Source organism: Choloepus didactylus, chromosome 10 (assembly GCF_015220235.1).
Source record: "Choloepus didactylus isolate mChoDid1 chromosome 10, mChoDid1.pri, whole genome shotgun sequence".
NCBI lineage: Eukaryota > Metazoa > Chordata > Mammalia > Pilosa > Megalonychidae > Choloepus > Choloepus didactylus.
The window spans coordinates 97867678-97888177 of NC_051316.1; the positions used below are offsets into that span (position 1 = coordinate 97867678).

Here is a 20500-nt window from a genome sequence, read left to right on the forward strand (position 1 = left end):
ATCTCTGGATTCCAGTAAGACTCTTAGGTTCTGTGGATTTCACACCCAACTAAACAGTAGCAGCACCAAGTAGTTTCAATAAGTGGTTTTATTACTGGTTAGAGTTTACAAATTCTGATATTCGAACAGACTTCCACCTTAAAATTCTAAAACAACAAAGCGACCGTTGGAGGGGGTTTGATTTTTCCTTTTTTTTTTTTTTTTCCTTTTTTTCTTTTTAGGACTATTCAAAGTAACAAATTTTTTTAACTTTTTTTTGCTCTGGTCATAAATATACAGAGAGAAAAAGAGGAAGAGAAAAATGAACAAGTCATCCAAAGTATGGAGATAAAACAGTATTCCTAAGGCACGTGGCAGTCTTTGAAAATACAGAAGCTCTAGCCAACTTAAATTATTTGTTGTTTTTCCTCGCTCAGTCCACAAAACTGTACAGTGACACAAATGTTGTGTTGCAGATAGATCTTCCAAGTAATTCCTCAGTTCTCAGCGCTGCGTTAGCCCAACACGCAATTATTTTTTTTCCTCTGTTTCCAGGCGAGATCCTAAAATGTGGTTAGTTAGTTGCTCAAAGCCTCTATTTTAAAATACACTTGGAATTCAACTAAAGATAATTTCTTTTTTAAAGAAATTGTGGGGTGGGGGTGGGGAGCCGCGAGTTCGTTAGAAAAGGTTGGTAAGAGTCGTTTGTGAGGGGCTGTGAGGCTCGTGGCCCTCCAGGTTGCCAGGCACAGAAGTTAAGACGGACGTCACAGTCGGCAGGGTGGGGCTAGTCAAGTCTGTGAGGGTGGTGGGCGTGCTCGAGGGGCTGAGCGAGGCGTTGGAGAGCTCCGAGGCGGGGCCCGACGGCGTCCCCGTCTGCAGCGCGGCGTCGGTCGACTTGTCCACGCCCGTGTTTTCCTGCCGTAAGAGGTTGCGCCTGAACTTGGCCCGGGCGTTCTGAAACCAGACCTGCAGCGGGGCGAGAGGGAAGGGCTAGGGTAGAGGAAAGCAGACACTCGCGAGTTTGGGAGGAAGGAGGCGGGAAGGATGGGGAAGCAGAGCGTTCCCAGACTGTTTAACTCAGAGTTCTGGTGGTTTCTGTGAGATGCTAATTGGTGTTTTGCGGAGGGAGGAAAAAAAAAAAGTCGGGCTGACAATATTTTGCTCTTAATAAAATAAAATAAAAATTCATTTGCCCTAATTGGCTATTACTGGGTTTCTCTTTCTGCTATGAGGTTCTAGAGCTGAGCTGCACTCTCCAATATTGTAGCCACATGTGGCTACTGAGCACTTGACATGTGGCTAGCTGGTGTATAGCTCCTCTGTAGGTGAAAATACACACCAGATTTGAAGACTTAGTATGAAAAAGAAAAATGTAGAATATCTCCGTGATAATTTTTATACTGGTTACATGTCAGTATGATAATATTTTGCATATATTAGGTTAAATAAAATATACTAAAATTAATTTACTGGTTTCTTTTCATTTTAATGTAGCTACTGGAAAATTTACTATTACATATGTGGAACCATTTGAGAGACCTTTCTTTTTGTCAGTTGCCTTTAAGCTGGGAACGGATCCCACAGATTCTAGTTGGTAAAATTTTTAAAGTGTTCTGTGTTCAGTAGGTCTGCAAAATACTAGAACGGTGTGAACAACACATAGGAATCAGTCCATTTACGGTTTAAAAAAAAAAGGAATTAAAAAAAAAGACACCAATCCTACTTCCCACCACCACCATTGTGTATTCTGGGCCACTGGGTCCCAAGTCTCAGAGTGGAGATGGGTACAGTCTGAACCAGCTGCTCAATTAAATCAAGGCCAAAGAGGTGGTACACGTGTCTGCCCCGACCCCAGGAGGAAGCTTTGCGCTCCCCTACATAGACTCCCTCTCCCAATCTGCCACGTCCCAGTGCCCATTTATGAGGGAGGTGGGGTGGAGGCAGAACTAGAACTGATCTTGGTGCTATGGTAATACCAAAGAAAGAGTGTGTTTTACTTTCATTTTTCCTTGGACACACACACATACATATCCACACATCCACCTTCACACACTCATAAAGACACATAGAAACTCATCTACACAGCAGCCTACACACACACACACACCACCAGCTCCCCCCCACATACACACAGTTACATTCAGCAGCACCCTGTTGTACCCAGAGGTCCCCACAGTAATTTGGGATAGGCAAGGCCTAGGAAATCCAGGCCACTGGGGGTGGGATGGGAGTTGGTGTAGGGGGAAGTTGTATCTCCCAAAGAAAAAGGCCCCAAAAGAGGCAGGGCCCCTTCACTTCCCTTTGCGTGAGGCTAACACCCGCCAGAAGGCTCCCCATAAAACAAAGGGCCTGGGGAATTTTAGGGATCCTGGGGTGTCCAGTTGCGTATTTCCAGATGTGTGTGAATCCGCCTGTCTTTCTAGTGTCTCAGGCAGGGGCGGGAAGGGTGACTCCTGGCCCCATTCTCCCCGCTTGGGACCACCCTGGCTGTAGGGGCCTGGGCCCCAAACCAGCCTTCTGGGTGGACTGAAACAATTTGGGCTCAATTAAAATCACAGCCGTGAGAATCTTGGAGTAAGACGCAGACTCTGAAGTTGAAAAACAAAGCCCTCTCCCCAGCACACTGCAGCTTCCCAGGAAGAAAGCACATTTTCCTGGCTTTCTGCTTAAAGGAACTTATCACCTCTTCTGCAGGCTTACAACTAAGTACAGCACTTCCAAGACTATTGCCAACATGCTTGTCTGGCTAGAGGTTAGAGGTGGTCCTTCCCTGACTAACCCATAGAAATCTGCAGCGGTGAGACTATGTGTTTGTCTGGCCCAGGGAATGGCTGATGGAGAAAAGCCTCCAGAGGCACTTGGAGAAAGGAAGTGACTCGCCCAAGGTCACACTGCAGCTTGGGGATGAGGAAGGCTGGAATGTTGGTGCCACCCCTCTTTCGCCACTGTCCTGGGCTGTGTGTGTGCGAGCCTGTGAGGGTGCCTGTGTGTCTGCCTCTCCTAGCGGTAGCCAGTGTGGGGAGCCCAGGAGTGCCTGGCTCATCAGTCCCGGGCTCCAAGGCCTCAGGAAGGGCTGGAACTGGTTAGCTGCCGGCTGTTTGCTATTTCTCCCCCGTTGCCCCTAACAGTGGATTAGTAAACAATGACAACGTATTCCACAACTGCCTTCTCTGCTTTACTGGATCCAAGGAGCTGGGAATCTGGTGGATGAAAATTCAGCAATGCAAGTAAGAGCCAGGCTTCTCTGGGACTTTGTGTTGGGATTTGTTTTTCACCCTAAGCAGGGTTTCACCAGGGTACCTTCCCCAAGCAGCTCAAAAATCCCCTCCCAAGAGGTACTTGAGGGTAGGGTCTAAGTCATCTCCATGTTTCCAGAGCCTGGCATAGAGACTGGCAAAGAATTAGTAATATATATTGAGTGAAAGTAATGAGAGCTAACATTTATGGACCTCTTACTATGTACTAGGCACCATGCCATCCTCTAACATGCACCATTACTGGTTATCCTGGTGATAAGCCCGGTAGGTGGATACTATTGTTAACCCCATTTTAAAGATTTAAAAACCAGAGAGGCTCAGAGAGGTGAAGACACTTTCCCAAGATCACACAGAAGTGAAGCTGGGATCAGAATCCACGACTGTCTGCCATTAAGAGTCCATATGCTCTCACCTACAATATGATCCTGAGTGAGTCAGCCAGTGAATGAATGAGTGAGTGAATAAGTGAATAAACAGAGAAGCAATTGTGATGCAGTAGAAAGAGTACTGGGATGTGGATTCTAATCCTGATTCTGCCACTGACCAGCCAAACAGCCTTACCTCTGAGCCTGCCTCAAGTTTCACCACCTATACAATGAGGGCTTGGACTACATCACACTCTCTCTGTGGCCTTTTGGGGTTCTGGTGGGCTGGGATTCTATGGCAGATGCTGCAAGGAAGGAGATGGATCTGCTTTCCCCACCCATCTTCCTAAACTGGCAGCCCTCTTTATTTTCCCTCAAGCCCTGCTCCTACCCACAACGGCTCTGTTGCTGCCAGAGGTGTGTGTTTGGGATGATGAGGCCAGGCTCAGGCATGGAATCACCAGGGCATGACCAAGGCCAGGGCAGAAGTGCCTCCGCCTGGCACATTATGGAACCAAGTAAGTGCTGGATGGAAGAGGAGGCATAAGTCCACATTGCTACTTGCCCTCTTCTCCTGCATGGGCTGGCCTCTGGTCAGCTGTGTTTTACTTCACAAACCCCTTCCCAAGAATTCCTTCATCAAGGAGCTAAGAAGGACCAGTGGGAAATCCACTTTGCCCCAGCAAGTCTCCTCTTGGGACTCTAAGGAAACCAGCCAAAAGTCAAAAACTTCATACCCAAAGACGTCCAACATGGCATTTTTTTATAATATCAAACTAACGGCTGCATCCAAAGGGGCCAACCAGATGGGACAAGATGGAAGTCATGACACAGCCATTCTGTGACATGTCTTGTGATGAATGTTATATGAGAAAAGAAGATAAAAATGTATGTCCTCTGGTATTGCAACTTCATAAGGAAAACAATTATGACAAATGTTATTCATTCACTAAATACCAGGCATGGTCTAAGCAAAGTTTGAAGCATTTTACATATATTAATTCATCTAGTCCTCATAATAAGCCTATAACAGTGCCTACTGTTATTGCTGACACTGTACAGGTGAGAAGACTGAGGCTAGTAAGAGGAGGAGCTGAGATGTGAACCCAAGAGGCTGGCTCCATGCCCTTAACCACTGCTTAACCTCTAAACTACACACCTGGTTTATCAGGGTTCCTATGGTCTTACACAGGTAGGTTTTCTTGTTTTCTTTTTTTCTATTTTTCCTACTTTTCTAACTTGTATTAGAAGTTCTATTATTTATTTTTTTAAAATTAAGTTTCTTTAGGGAGCCAAAAAATAATAAGCACTGAACTGGAAATCAGGAACCCTTGATTCCAGCCCCAGGGCTACAACTATTTTGTTTTGGGCTCTTGGGTGAATCACTCCACCTCTCTACATCTCCGTTTCCTCACCTCTAAAATGAGAGATTTGGGCTAAACCATCTAGTAAACTCCTTTCAGCTTAGACTTTCGGTGACTGGATCAGAAAGTCACCACAACTGCCCCGTGCAAATGAAAGGCAGGACGATGCTCAGTACCCCCATTTTACAGGTAAGGAAACTGAGGATCAAAGAATGAAGTGACTAGCACACATTTAAACTTCACCTCCTTACCTCACCTTCACCAGGTCAGGTCTCTGGGCAACATGCTGTCACTGCATCCCTGTGTTTTTCCTCCCTAGCACTTTTTCAATTTTATTTTTGCAAGACTTACATGAAAATAAGAGTTCTGTGGTTAATAAATTTAGGAAACGTTAGATTAAAGTTGGGTCTCTTCAAGATGGCTCATTGCCTGTATTAATGCTAACATGTTCTGATTCCCAAGAGAAAGGCATAGTCAATCTTAAGCATTTCCCAAACTTACTTGGTCTGTAATTACTTAAAAAATATTTTTGTTATGAGATATTCCAAATATACAAAAAATAGAGATTACTCATATCACCATTTTAATTATCTATGCAGCACCTGACACACATCTGTCTCCCCCTGAGATTGCATGCTCCAGCAGGGTCTCATTCACTGTCTTGCTCACAATGGAATCCTCCGTGCCTCATGCCCCACCTAGCACATGGCAGGAGGTCAATATATTTGTTAAATAATGAGTGAACAGAAGAAAGGTAGAGTTCTCAGCTCCTAAGTTCTCACACAGATGAATGATGTCCAACTGGTCAACTAAAGGGTGATTTTAGATTGTTGGTGATTAAAATGCACCCAGAACTCCCAAGAAAATCTTCACTCACCCAAACCAATTGGCTTACCACTTCCATTCCCACTCTCCACCCCTAAGTCCAGGGCATCTTAATATTCTACTGTCCTGGCTCTTCTGAGAAAAAGAAAGAGGCAACTCAGAGAGGCATCTATGGGTGAGGAATGGTCCCCACATATTTGCAAGACTTAGTGTCTTAATGGACCTCTGTCCAAGAGGGCATTCTGTCTCCCAGGCACCCTGCCGACTGAGAGAGAGTATGTGGTTGTCATGCTGCTGATGATGACAAATTTGAGTACTTGTTGTGTGCTAAGTGCTTTGCAACAGGGTTCCTGCTTTCCTACCAGAACATGGCATCTATGACCTACTCCTTCCCTTCTCTCCCATCTGTACTGCTGCATTCTGCAGCTAGATCCAAGGGAAAAAATACCACAATTCCTACATTGTGCTACATTGGGACAGAGCTTTGGAAACCAGACTAATCTGGGCTTGACTCTGGGCTCCATCACTTACTGGTCGTGAGAACCAGGGCAAAGGACCTAGCTCTCTGAACGTCGGTTTCCTCATCTGCAAAATGGGGATTATTAAAATTTTTAACATGTGTGCAGAAGGGCTTGGTAGACTGAATCCTGCTATGTAAATGTGGATGTGACTAATATGCATTGAGTGTCTAATACAGGCTTAATAAATTATACTTTATAACCATCTCATTTACTCCTTACAACTATCCAGTGAGTTTTAATCTTTCCCATTTTACAGCTGAGACCACTGAAGTTCAGAAAGGTTAAGTTACTTGTCCAGGATTACTCAGCAAGTAAGTGGGAGAGGTGAGTCTAGACATCACCTCAGCTGACTACAAATCTCAGTAGGGATGCTGCATCCCAGGCCTACCATGTTGGTGGTGTTCATGCATTACAGAGTCAATAGCCTAGAAACCCCCAGATACAGACACACACCCTGCATCATTCCCTTCTAGGAACACAGCATCGGAACCTGCCCTGACTGCAGGTTCTCCTGAAGGGTTGAGTTTGGCCACAAGTTTGGGGAAAGAACCCACAAGGCCTAGTCCCATGAAGCTGGTGTAGACCAAATGCTGAGGATCTATTTAATGGGCACCTACTATACCAGATGGCACCATGCTAGAGCCTTGTCATTCATGTCAGAATCCTCAAGGTAGAAACTATTCTTATCCTCACTTCACAGATAAGGACTCAGACTCAGAGAGGAGAAATTAAAACACCAAAATCAAAATTAAAGTGGGTAAGTCAAGAGGATTCCAACCAGTCTGTTGACCTTCCAAAGCCACACTACCACTTGCCTCATCCAAAACTGCTCCTAACCAATCTTCCCTAGCTGACCTACACTGCCAGTGCCTGGAGGCTGTAACCTGGAGCAAAGCACTTCATCCCACTAGGTCTTAACCTTCTCATCTATAAAATGGGCAGGAAATGTTAAGGTAAGGTAGATGAATGATTGGAAAGATGATGCTAGGCAGACTGCTGCATAATCATGAGCAGTTGTACTGTTAGGGTATATCAAGGATTTGGGCAGAAGATTTGGAAGTCTGGGAGGAAGGAAGAATAGTGGTCTGGAATGTCTTATAGGTTTGCCCCCCCAAGTCCACACCCCCACCATTCAGACTTTAAGTGATACACTCAGAGACAGTCAATGCTGGGTTGGCTTAGAGGAGAAAGAACAATGGCCCATGATCAAACAGGACTGGGTTGGGATCCAGATCTGCTACTTACTAGCAAAAAGTGACTCAGGGCAAGTGGGAATAATTTCTGCCTCAGTGTTGTTGTCTATACAGTGGGAGGAGAGGATGATGATGCCTGACAGTGAGGTCAAAATGAACAAATTTCACAGGTCTGTCGAAGTGCCTGACACATCGCAAGTACTCAAACATTTGTTGAACAGTGGACACACCATAATTGTCTGCTGCTTTTCTCCCTCAACTAGCCCCCTGCCCCTGGCTTTTGTGAGAGCCCCTGGTGGAGGGGGAGGGTATCTGTGAGCAGCCCTGGATAAGGAAGGACTCCGGAAGAGGCAAGGACAGGCCAAGCACTTACCCAGGTCCCTCAGGGGAATCTCCCTTCACACATGGGGTGGTGGGTGCCTCCTCCAGGTCCCTCAGGGGAATCTCCCCTCACACATGGGGTGGTGGGTGCCTCCTCCAGGGTCCCACAATAACCCACACCCCTATGGGGAAACTGGCTGTATGTGACTCTGTCTCTACACCTAATAAGTGAATTTCTTCAGGGTCAGAACTGTGGTTTATTCATCCTGATGCCCCCAGCTTCCTCCACTCCAGGACCCAGTTCCAATAGGTGTTCAGTAGATAATCTGCTCAGATAAAAGAATAAGATGACTGTGCTGGATAGCTGACATGCTCCTAAACCAGCAATCAAGTCTCCTGCCTTACCAAGGCCAGCAGAGATGGATCCCCACTCCAGATTCAAACTCAACTAGCGGGCACTAACTCTATTTCACTTAATCGGGGTAAGTGGGAAAGGTATGTGTCCCAGTGGTAAACATTTTATAGATGAGAAAGCTGTGGCCACAAGGGAGTAACTCAGTTGTCCAAGACACAGCTTTTGAGTAAAGGAGTCGAACGGAATTCAGATCTATCTGACCTGAATCCCTGCTCAGGTCCCTCACTGCTCACAGAGTAGCCTCAATCCACTTACCCCTGCCCCCTTCCCCTCCCCAATAAGAGTGCCTGGAGCAGGGAGGGACGAAGTCTACTAACCAGAGAAAATGCGGGCGAACACAAGGTCCCCAGAACCAGGTCAACGAGATAGTAGCAGAGACTCTGGGTTCCCAGTCCAAACCACCAGGGCTGAGCAAGGATGGTCGCCAAGGAGGCTCCCCGACCGAAACCCAAGAATGTAAAGCCTGAGGGAAGAGGACGAGAGGGACCCGAGATCTCGGTGGCCGCAGCAACGTCCGCCTCTCCCTTCCGGCGCTCTCGGGCCCAGGCCAGCGCCACCCGAGGCCGCGGGCAAAACGGACCCAAGGGGGAGGGGAGTGGCCGGCGCAGGGTGCGGGGTGGGGGGACACCGGGCCCAGTGGGCGGGCCCGGAGAGGCGCATCAGCGCCCTATTGGTCGACTCTCGGTCACGTCACCGAGCGCGCGCGAACCCAAGCAGAGTCGCGCGCAACGGAAGTCAAGGCTCCCTAGGGGCCCGCGCTCCCAGCCCCCAGCTCCCCGCTCCCCGGGATCTGCATACCCAGCGTCCGGGCTACAGAACCGTCCTGCCACCACCGTCACCCCAGAAAATGCTTGGTTTTTGTTTGTTGTTGTTTTCTGACAGACTCGCAGGGAAACTTTTCTAAGGCGGCTGCGCATCCCTCCAGCAGCGACATCCTCACCACATCGATGACGGCCCCCAGCCCTCAATCCCCGTCCACCCGGGGCGGGCGGGTGCGTCACACTGACTTAGATCGAAATCCCAGCACCTCCCCTCCTCTTGTGAAACCAATTCACCCTTCAGTTTTCTTACCTAAAATGTACATCGCTATCCCTACAATCGTTCCTTCTGTGGAATTCGCTATAAAGGGGAGATATTCTCCCGCCTTACTGTACGGATGTGGAAACTGAGGTTCGGCGACCAGAATAATCGTTCATAACTGATTAATACTAGTTAATATTATTAGCTACCATCCACTGAGCAGTTAAACGTCAGGCATCGTGTGGACACTTTATATCACCTCAACGACTTTTCTAGTAAACCCCTGTGGGGTAGATAACTTCATGTGATCATTTCACAGGTAAGGAAACTGAGTCTCAGAGGAGCTAAGTTACTTTCCCAGGACCACGGAATGAATAAGAGGAGGCGATGAAGATTCCAGAAGTGATAGTTCCTGGCTCTGCCACGAGTTTGGGTCCCCAAGGGACTTGGGACCCCCAGACTGAATTCTTAACATCTTTGGGGTCACAGGCACTTTGGAAATCTGGTGAAATTTGGACTCCCTCTCTATCAAGTCAGTACCTTCACATATAAATGCAATTCTGCTCAGTTTCAGAGGTGACTGTCTCATGCGCTTCCCCCACTGCCTTGTGGACAGACCTAGGAGAGACCCGCTGGCCCACCCCAAGGGACTCACCCAAGGAGGGGGGAGGGAGGAAACCTTGCTTGCAGAAGCCAGCAAAAAGGAAGAAAAATCTAGAGAGACGCCAGAGAAAGAAAAAAGGGGAACAAAGGAGTGAGACAGGCAGAAATAGAGGAGAGAAAGTAAGGAAAGCAAGTGAGAAGCAAGAAGCAGAAAGGAGCCAAGGGCTAACAGAGGCTACCTTTAGGAGGGGTGTACTGGGAAGAAAGGGCCAAAGAGCGGCTCTGGATTTGTCTGAAACGTTTGGACCTTTTACAACATGAACAAATTTGAGTGCCACTTGAGTAATAAATAGTAACTAAGAATCATTTGCAAGAAAGAAAGGAGACTGAGCATGGAAACAAAGAGGACAGAGGGACAGAGACAAAGAAACACTGCGACCAAAATTGAGAGGAAGATGTAAAGTTAAAGAAATATTGAAAGATATAAAGAGATAGACTGAAGAGATGGAGAGAAATAGAAAACGAAAAAAGATAAAGGAGAAAACAGACGACAGGGTGGAGGATTCTTCCAAGGCCCCTGTGGGTTCCTCTCCAGGTCTTGGCAGCTGCAGATGCCCCCACCCGCGGCCCCAGCTGACCTGGAGAACCCGCTTGGTGAGGCCGGTCTTCTGCGCGAGCTGCTTCAAGTCCTTGGCGTCAGGGTTGTGGTTAATGGCAAAGTAAGACTTCATGGTCCGAAGCTGGTGGTGCTTGAAGGAGGTTCGCATGCGCTTAGTCTTCTGGCTGCTGGGGTACGGCTGGTCGCGGTCCAGGTGCTCCCCGTCGTTCTCGTTGCAGCTCAGCGCTGGGGGAAGGGGACGCAGAGTTGGCAAGTGAACCTCCTGACACCCCCCCCTCCACATACACACACACAGGGTCCCAGGTTCACACCCACCCCACCCGCCACCAAATGTTTCTACCCTCAGGTTCACGCTGCGTGGCAACACCATGCTGGGATGGGGATATTAGCCCCAGTTTTATCAGTGGGGAAACTGATGCTCGGAGACAGGAAGTGACCTGCCCAGAGTCACTCAGCTAGGAAATGTAGTATCCAGATTCAAACCCGTCTGTGAAAAATCAAAAACCATTCTAAGCTAACATGTTACAGTAATAATGATGATAATGATGGCTACAACTTTTTGAGGGTTTATTCCACTCCAGATGATGTGCTAAAGGGGCTCTGCATGCACATTTTCTTTTGAACCCTCAAAACAACCCCACGAGCCACACATTATTTTCCCCTTTTCTCAGAGGTTGAAATTGAAACTGAGGCTCAGACGGGGAGGTCACTTGACTGCGGACATAGCAATGCAAGGACTCTAGGGCGCATGCTCTTCCCATTTTCCCCTCCACTCCCCAAGGAGGTCCCCCTGCAGTGTCTAGGACAGGCAGCAGGAAGGTGCTGAATGACAGGAAGATTCTTTCATTTCCCCCTCATCAGCTTCCACATCCCAAAGTACAAAACTCTCCCTGGACACTGAGCTGAGGGTCAGGAATTGCACTTTGTAGTTTAATCCTCACCACTGCCCTTTTGATTCACAGATTTGCAAATGGGGTAAATGAGTGTTAGGGAGGTTATGGGATCTGCCAGAAGTCTCATATGTAGAGTGCCAGAGTTCTAAACTGGAAAGGGGAGGAAGTTGGAGGAAGAAATTAACATGTATTAAATAACTACTGTATGCCTTTGGCTTTACATGTATCATTGGACCTAAACAACAGCTCCGAGGGCTCACTAATACTGTTTTCACTATTTTAAAGACAAGGAAACTGAAGCTCAGGGAAATGAAGCCACTTGCATATGGCCACACTGCTGGTAATGGCTGAGCCTAGATTAACATTGGAGTCCTCACCTGTTTCCTTCCACTACACCACAAGAAGGAGGGGGGGTGAAGGCATGACTCTTTCGGGGAGCCTTTCCCCATCCAGAAGGGGTCCAGCCAAGACCTGGGTAGCCAATGCTTGGAAGGCATGGGGGATGTAGGGGTGGAAACCGTTGGTCTCTGGAAGTTTCTCCCCACCTGGTGGCTCTTCATGACATTGCAAGACTCCCCCCTTCTCCCAAGATTGCCCCCATTACACCCCAAGCCATCCAACACACAAGGTGTTGCTTTGGCGAAAGCCTCCCAAAAGGTTCAAATTCGGTCCCCTAGAGTGGGGATTTGGGAAAATATCTCATTCCCTATCACATCCCTTCATAGGGTTCCCAAAGTTAGCAAATAAAACAACAAATAATTTTTTAGTATTAATGTGTTCTGTGAAATATTTGGGACATACTTACATTAAAGAATTATTGTCAATCTGAAATTCAAAGCCAACTGGCAAACTTACCCCTGAATATTCCAGCTCCCCTGATGACTTACCCCTTCCCTGTCCAGGTGAGTAGAAACCCCTTGCAGAGAGAATTTGCAGGACTCTGGTCTTGTCCCTGAACTTGGAGGTGCCCACTAGGGACTAGCCTCCTAAGGACCCCTTCCCATACTCATCCAGGCACTCAAGTCCTCCACCAGGGATGCACTCCCACTGATAGAGCCAGGGTGAAGAATGAGGGGGTAGGGATCCAGCAATTTAAAGGGGATCAGAAGATGACTCTGAACCAGACCCACAGAAATTGCCCTGCACCTGACGGGAGCAACCCTCTTCTTGCTTCTAGGCCCCAGCTCCACAGGGGAGAGGTGGCAGGCCTCCCCACGGAGATCTCTGGGCCCGTTCTCCTCCCAGCCCCCACCCCGGTCTTGCTGCCGTTAATGAGCTCCTTGGGGACCCCGGCGCCCCATACACCCAAGGGATGTGCCCGAGTGCAGCCTAGGTAGGAGGAGTAGACTTGCGAACGAAAGAACAGAGAAAGGAGAGGGACAGATGTAGAAAGAAATAGAATGGAGAGAAAAAAAGAAGAGGGGTAAGAAGGGAAGATGGACAGAGTCAGGGTGAAGAGGGCATACAGAGGAAAAGAAAGCAATGGAAATGGGAGCACCGGAAACAGACAGCTATAAAGACTGAAAAAGAAATAAGGAGAGAGAGAGAGGGAGCCTCAGAGGAAAGTGAAGCTAGGAAATAGGGGAAATATGTGTGGGGGAGACCTGGTGAGGGTACTGAATCCCAGGTCTAGAGGAGACCGGATCCCTACCGGGGAGGCCTTTTCCGAAGCCCTTACGGGCGGGTGGGGATATAGAGAGTCAGGGACCAGAGGCAAGAGGAGCGGAGGCGCCTGCCCGAGAGAGTGAGGCCGAGGCCTGGCCCGTTGGCCGGAGCTGGGGGCTGCACTGGGGGAGGGAGGGCGGCGGGAGAGGCGGCCCCTGAACCCAGGTTTGGCGGGTGCCCTAGACCCCCTCACTCCTGCTCCCAATGCCGTGGGCCCGGTCGAGACTCCCCAGGATCGGATCCAGGGAGGGGCGAGTGGTCGAGGGGAAGGGGAAGACCCGGCTTTCTCCCTCCTTTTTTTTTTTTTTTCCTCTCAATTAGGCCGATTCAATGGAGCTAAACAGCTCGTAAAATCATGAATAATTTACTCGTGATCTGTTATTAACCCATCGGGTTTCGAGCTCTTGTCGCTGGGACTGAACCTGTAATCAAATCTGACTTCGCCTCATTTTACTAAAGACGAGATTGTAGGTTCAATTGTCTAAATAACGGATTGGAATCAAATCAGTAATTACACCGCCAGGCGCACACACACACAAAAAGCTGGGACTTGGGGAGGCCCCGGCGTCCGGTCGGTCCGCGGGGGACTCCCGCGGCAGTGACGCGCAACCCGCGCAGCCCGGGCCCTGCACCGGCTCGGGCCGCCTTTTCCGCGCCCCTGGCCCACCGGCAGCCCGTTGGGGACGGGGGGTCGGGGGAGGTTTCAGTTCCGCCTCCGGCCGGGGCAGCGCGCTCCGACCAGCAGGGCAGCGGGAGGAGGGACGCGGAGGCCCCCGCCCCGGAAGGACTTTCCGACTCTGCGGCCCAGCGGCCCTGGCTGCCCTCCCTAAGCAGAGGGGTGGGCGCACTGAGGACGCCCCCTCCCCACTGTGCCTGGGTCTCACCACCCTTTAATAAGGCGTCGCTGCTCCCCTGCCCGGCTATCACCCAGACCGACGGTTTTGCAAAGAGTGGGTATCGCTGGGCCCTTGCGTGTGGGACACTCTCACAAACAAGCTCGTGTATTCATAGTAAGAAACACACACGCCCACAGACACTTGCCTGTGTACACATCAATTGAACTCGCACCCTCTAGAATCCTCTCTTTCCAGTCCAGGTCGCCCCACGGCTCACGCTGCGACCATTTCTCTCCCGCCGGTGCCGGGGTGCGGGGTGGGGGTGAAGGGGTAACGGAAGCCAGCCCTGAGGAGGTCTGTCTGGGCACGGCGTCGCCAGGGAGGTACCCCCTTTTCCTAACCTAGTCCCGGGAGCCCCGAATAAGCCAGCAGTACAGCCTTCACCCGCGCGCTGTACGCGGTTTCTGCAAGTACACGGAGTCCGGGCCAAGGCCGGAGACGCACGCTCGGGAGAGAGAAACTGATACCGGAACAGAGAAACAGGGAGACACACACACAGATAGAGACAGGGAGAAAGGGGCTGGAGAGATAGAATTGAAAGGAATAAAGAAGAGGAGAAAGAGGAGCCAAACAGAAAATGAGGAGGTGGAATGAGTGGGAGAGTCTTGTAGAAGTGCCGGATCCGTAGAAAGCCTCCAGCCACAGCTCCCCGCTCGGGGCAGCGCGGCCTCGCTAAGGGAAGGCGGCCGAAAAACAGCAAAAACCATAAATAAATCTCTGTAACTTTAATTCCAAACCTGGCTCAGAACCTGCGTCCCCAGTAAAATATAAACCCGGCTCCCCACCCACCATGCCCCGGGGCCGCGACGCGCGGGCTGCTTCCCCGCTGGAGGCCGACCCCACTTGGTAAATAGACGCAGCTTTGTTTGGGGGGCCCAACCTGGACTCGGTTCAGTCTTCATTTTCGGGGTAGCGGGAGGTGAGGTTTGGAAGTTCTGGAAAGCGGCATCTCCGGTAAAACCTTCAACAAATCTTAAATCCGGCCGCCCGCCGCAGACCCGCCTGCGGCCACTTCACCATTCACCAAAAGGCCTTTTCCTCCAATCTGCACACGCAGAGACACACAACCCACGATCCTCCAACAAGCAACTTTGATGAAGCGAACAGAGGATCCCCACAAGCCCTCCATTGCCCTCCCGGCGGTCTCAGACTCTTCAAGATCAAAATACCCTGACTTCTTCCCCAACGGCGCCCCCACCCCCACAATTCTGGGGGTTTTTGTTTTTGTTTTTTGTATTCCCAGTTGTGCGTTTGACTAAAGGGAAAAGGAGGAAGAAAACAAAACCTCTCAGAACTAATTCTTTGGTAAACGACAGAAAGAAAATAATTGCAAATAAACTCTCTCTACCTCGGAAGCCCGAGCAGTCATAAACCTTTCAGGGCCGTCCAGACTTCGGGCAGATGTTGGTTCAAATTGCCGGGCCTCACAACTTCGGCAGCTGTCCTGAGCAGGGAGGGGTGCGGGGAGGTGGTAGAGCCTTGCGGAGAATAGCCTGGGTTTCTAAGACGCCGGAAATGCGAAACGAGCTCCTTCTTCCCCCGTATCCCACTGCCCCGGCGCGCGGCAGGCCCGCTCCAGTCTCAGCCCCGGGCACTGGGTTCCGAGGGTCGCGGCCCTCACCTCAGCGCACCGCAAACGCCGGGAACTCGAAGAAAGTGGCCCGGCAAAACCGAGACCTGGCCGAGCAGGAGGGATCTGGCTGGGCAAAACGATCCGCAACCCTTGCTCGTGAAAGGCACCGGGACCCCAGTTCCCCGCGCCTGTCACTCTGGGGACGCTTCACCCGGTCAGGCAGCCCGCCAGACGGAGCACCGAGCCTCCGGCCACCACCGGCCCTTTCTCCTGGGGCCCTAGCCACCCTGGCTCGCTTCTCTGCCGCCCCAACTCCCAGCCCTTAGCCGCATCAACCCGGAGCCTGTTGGGTGTCAGCGGCGCCTTGCTTTCTCTATCCCAGCACTTTCCACCCAGCGAAGCGACTGGGGGGTGGGGGTTGGCCCAAACCAAATAGGCGCTTCCAAAAAACCAGTTTCTCAGCGAGGAGACCCTGCATCGGACAGCGAGGGGCTAATACCCCCTGTCCTCTTGTTCCAGCCCAGGGCTCACTGACCAGAGCCCAGGGGGTTAATGTCCCTTCCGCCCGGCCCTCCAGGGCTTAAGGCCCGAGGAAGCGGAGGGCTGGAGTACCCCCTATATGCCCAGCACACAGATTCACTCCGGGTCCTGGCAGTGAACAGCGCTCATTTCCCACAACCCGATCGCCGCCCGATGAGCCTCGCACTCACCAGCATTGTAGGCCGCCAGATCCGCCCCAGGGCCAGGGCTCTTGCGCTTCCTCGGCCGCCCCTTCTGCACAGTGCCCACGCCATTGTAGTAGGGAAGACCCAGCGGATTGGCCCCCGCTGCGCCCAGCCCCGCGCTCTTGGCCGCGGCGGCGGCTGCTGCCGCGGCCGCCACGTCGGCGTGGTTAAAATGAGCGGGATACTCGCCCTGCAACAGCGCCTCGAAGTGCAAGCGGCAGTAGACCAGGCTGTCCTTCATACCGAAGTGGTCGCCGGTGGTCAGCATTTTGTTACACGTGGTGCAAGTGAAGCAGTTGAGGTGATAAACCAAGTCCCGGGCGCGCATCACCATCTCCGAGGCCGAGATGCCCAGATGGCAGCGGGCGCAACGCTGCACAGAGAACCGCCTGTAGAAACCATTGAGGAAGGGGCTGTGGGGACGCACGTTCTGCCCTCCTCCCCCACATCCCTCCTCCTGGTGCCGCTGCTGCCGCCAGACGCAGTCCTCCTAAAGATGGGCAACCCAGCCTTAACTTGGAGGATGGGGGAGTGGAAACTAGATGTTGACCCAAGCCTGGCTCTGGTCCTGCCCTGAAATATAGCTCCTCTAAACCATTTTTATGCTTCCAAAGGCTTCTACTTCACCCAGAGCCTGCCCAAGTTCTAGGAAAGCCTATGTTTGGAAGTGGTGCCAAAGTCCTCCACTTACCCCTTCCTCACCCTGCCCTCCACACCAGCGCCTAGGAATCCTACAGACCTTTGTAACTTGGGAGAAACATAGAGATTAGGAGAGGGGGAAAGTTGGGGGGGGGGGAGAGAGACAGAATATAAAGAGACCCTAACCCTAAACCCAGAGAGAAGGACAAGCAGTGAGCCTGGCGCCTGTTAGTGATTCCGGTCCTTTAATCCTGGCCAGCTTTCATTCCAATCTTGCCAAAAGACCCAGAAATGCACCCTCTCCCCTAGCTCTCCCTCCAACTTTGCTCCACACCAGTCCAGGCAGCCTGGGTTTGGGGGTGCCTGTTTCTGCCACATCTCTGGTTGACCTAAGAAACTTCAAATGGAGATGGGTGTAAGGACCCCAGCCCAAGCTTATTTTTGGTCTAAGGTCAAAGGGGACGACAGCTTCTGATTTTCTCTGGGTCCCTACATTTTAAGACCTTTCCCCAAACTCCCCAAATTGCCTTTTAAAAAAGGCTATCAGTTCCGGCTTGGAGAACAGGGCCCTCACCCAGGTGTAGAGGGAAAGGAGAGGGGCAAGACTGTGCCTGAGATGGAGGGTCCTAGGGGCAGTGGGGCCCAGGGTGGGGGGCTACCTGTAGTAGTCTTCCTTGCAGTAGATGCTGCCGTCCTTGCTGAAACAGGTGAGCTCTGACTCCAGGTTGAGCTTGCACTCGCAGCACTTGAGGCAGCGCATGTGCCACTGTTTGTCCACTGCCAGCAGGTAGTAGCGGTCCGAAATCTTGCCCCCACAGCCAGCACACAATGCAGCACGGTCACTGCTGATGGAAGGCATGGTCTGCGGAGGGAGGGAGAAGGGAGATGGCAGTGCCTGGGTCAGACTGCGGTCCCTCTGCTGCTAGAAAATGGGCACCAGCAACTCCTTCTGTGGCCCAAGCTAGCCCTAAATACCAAGGGGGCTGCCAACCGAGAGCAGTACTAGCCCCACCCCAAGAGGCCCATATCCAGGCGGCGCAGAACACTGGCGCGCCCAGCACAGACCAAGCCAGCCACAGGCCCAGACCAGGCTTCCTGGCCTACATAGTTCTACTGCCTTATTCGCCCCTTACATCTCCCGCCTGCCCTTTCCCCAGAAAGGCTCAGGCTGTGTTCAGGGACCCAGGTAGTGGTGGCCACTCCAAGCCCTCCAAGAGTTCTCTCAACTCTTTTCAAAGGAGCACCTGGTGGGCCCTAAAAAGTGGGAGAGTGGCCATTAAAAGTCATCCTCTACACAGATCCCTCTCCAGAGACCCAGACGGAGTCCCTGATCCCCAGCCCCAGAGATCTCTGGATCCTTGAGCCAAAGGTTTAGGCCAGGGCAGGTTGCTGCAACAACTGGCCCCTCTGCCATCTCTGCCACACCTGCCAGGGCCCACTCCCAAGGGGCATAGGCTGAGGGGCTGGGAAATAGTGAGTGGGGTGCAAGGGTACCCTCAAAGTCTCCAGGTGCAGGACAGGCCCAACTCAAATACTCTCCTAAACAGACTGACACTCTGGGTTTTAACCAGGGAAGATGGGCTCAGAAAGAGAGGTGACTGGGGCTGCCATTCTCACTCTAGGAGCAGAAACGCTTCACCCCTTCTCCCAGCCTCCTCCGGCTCTAAAGGTCATTTCTGGGCCCGGTTTGGGCAGCGTCTGCTGGTTTGGCCTCCGGAGGTCTCAGGCAAGAACTGGCTATTTGGGGCTGGGCTGGCAGAGCCAGGTAAGGAGATCCGAATGGACTCTTTATGCAAGAGCCAGGCCTCGGAGCCTGAACTCTGAGCCCTGGCTGGCCAAGTCGGACGAGCCAGGAGGCCGGAGGCGGGGGACGCGATCAACGAAAAGAGCTGGCCGGGAAGACTTCTGCATCTGAAACCGCGCTAGGGTGGGAGCCCCGACTGCCCGGAGGCGGGGAGCGGCCCAAGCCGGCCGGAGCCCCAGCTCTCCCGGCTATTTCGCCCTTCCCTGGCGCCACGGGCGGCGCCGCCAGCAGCCCAAGCCGAGTGTTTGAGGAGGACGCGGGGCCCGAGAGCCAGAAGTGAGAAGGGAGCCGCCCCCGGCCATGCGTTGGACTTCATTCCCACTTAGAGAGAAACGCTCTCCTCTACCCTCCGGGTCCTAGATTTCAGTTTCAACCTTGTTTTCCTTCTCCGCCCCAATAGCGGGGATCCCCCTGGGCTGGGAGTTGCAGGCCCTGTTTCCTGCCTGCGAATCCCAGTGCCCAGTCCCGTGCGGCACGAAGGACGCTCCCCAAACTTCGGGCAGCTGAGATGCAGACACACCGGCTCTAGCTCCGATCTCAGCCCCGATCCCGCAGCCTCGCGCCTACCGTCTCCGTGTCGCCGCGGTCGATGGCGGAACTGATGGCGGGAGCCTCGCTCTTGGCCCTGCGGTCCATCTCGTCGATGACCCCGTGCACCTCGGGGCCCGACAGACTGTGGAACAGCATCGCGGCGGAACCGGCGGGGCCGGGGGCGCGACTCCTCCGCGGGAGGGCTTGCCCACCGCCTCAGCTGCCTGGCGCTCCCGGCGCTAACGGGTCGGGTGCATCGCCATCGCGGCCCCGGCCCCGCCCGAGCTCGGCTGCACCCCCAGGCCGGGCTCCGGGCCCCGGGCGCCCGCGGGCCAGGACGCCTCCCGCCGAGGCGCTGGGGCAGCTACATCGCGGGGCGCCTGGGCGGCGGCGCCAAAGCCCAGGTCACAAGGGCACGGGGCGGCGGACGGGAGGCGAGGGCAGAGGTCGGCGCCCGCCGCGGGAGCTTTCACGCCGCGGGCATTGCCCGCCCGGCCTCGGCGCCCGGGGCGCAAAGCAGGGGCACTAACTCTGCCTGAGGCGGCGACGGCTGCGGTCGGGACTCAGCCTGGAGCGCCTAGGTGCCCGCGGCGGTCCAGCTACCTGGACCCCTCCCCTCCCCGGGGAGCAACCGCAGCCCAAGGCGACCCACTTGGGCGCCGAGTCGGCGACTGGAGTAGGGATTTCTCCGAAGCTAGCGAGCTGAGACGAGCCACCGGGAGAATTGAAGAGGAGGAGGAGGAAGAAGAAGAGGAGGAGGTGGAGGAGGAGGTGGTGGAGGAGGAGGAGGAGAAAAAGGAGGAGGAGCAGAGTGGGAGGAGGAGCCGCCGGCCGCGGGCCCAGCCGCGCGCAATGCTCTCCAAGCGCGCGCCGAGCCCAGCCTCAGCTCTGTAGTCCGCGCCAGCGCAAGCCTCCGCGCCTTTTCTACAGCCGCGCCTGACATCACGTCCTGCCGCGGCGCCATTGGCCGCTGGGCGCCCCTGGCCCTGGCAGCGCGTGCTCCGGGAAGGCGGGAGACCCGGGAGGGAGGGGAGAGGCAAGAGGAGAGGAGAGACGAGATGGTGGGAGCTGGTGGGCGAGGCTCGAGGGAGGGGGCAAGAGGAAGGGAGGAGAGAGAGCGCGAGGTTTCGAGTTTGTAAGCTACGGACATTTTCCTGCGATTTCTTCAGGAAGGAAATTTAAACCCTTTCTCCCTTCCGTCTCCCAGGAAGGCGCAACCAGAGAAGATGCGTAAGGAGGTCTCACTCAAGTCTCCCCAGCCGAGGGACAAGTCCCAGAGCCGTAGCCTC

The 20500-nt window shown here is 52.8% G+C and overlaps 1 protein-coding gene across 1 annotated transcript; it reads right to left on the reverse strand.

Annotated features, from left to right (window-relative positions):
• Window positions 1-214: 214 nt before the first annotated feature.
• LHX2 (LIM homeobox 2) lies at window positions 215-20008 on the reverse strand. The gene is made up of 5 exons (XM_037797581.1): window positions 19248-20008; window positions 17536-17738; window positions 16223-16626; window positions 10505-10710; window positions 215-948 (listed from the first exon to the last, which is right to left on the reverse strand). Exons 1-5 carry the CDS (start codon window positions 19365-19367, stop codon window positions 661-663), a joined length of 1221 nt encoding a protein of 406 aa, XP_037653509.1. The 5' UTR covers window positions 19368-20008; the 3' UTR covers window positions 215-660.
• Window positions 20009-20500: the final 492 nt, after the last annotated feature.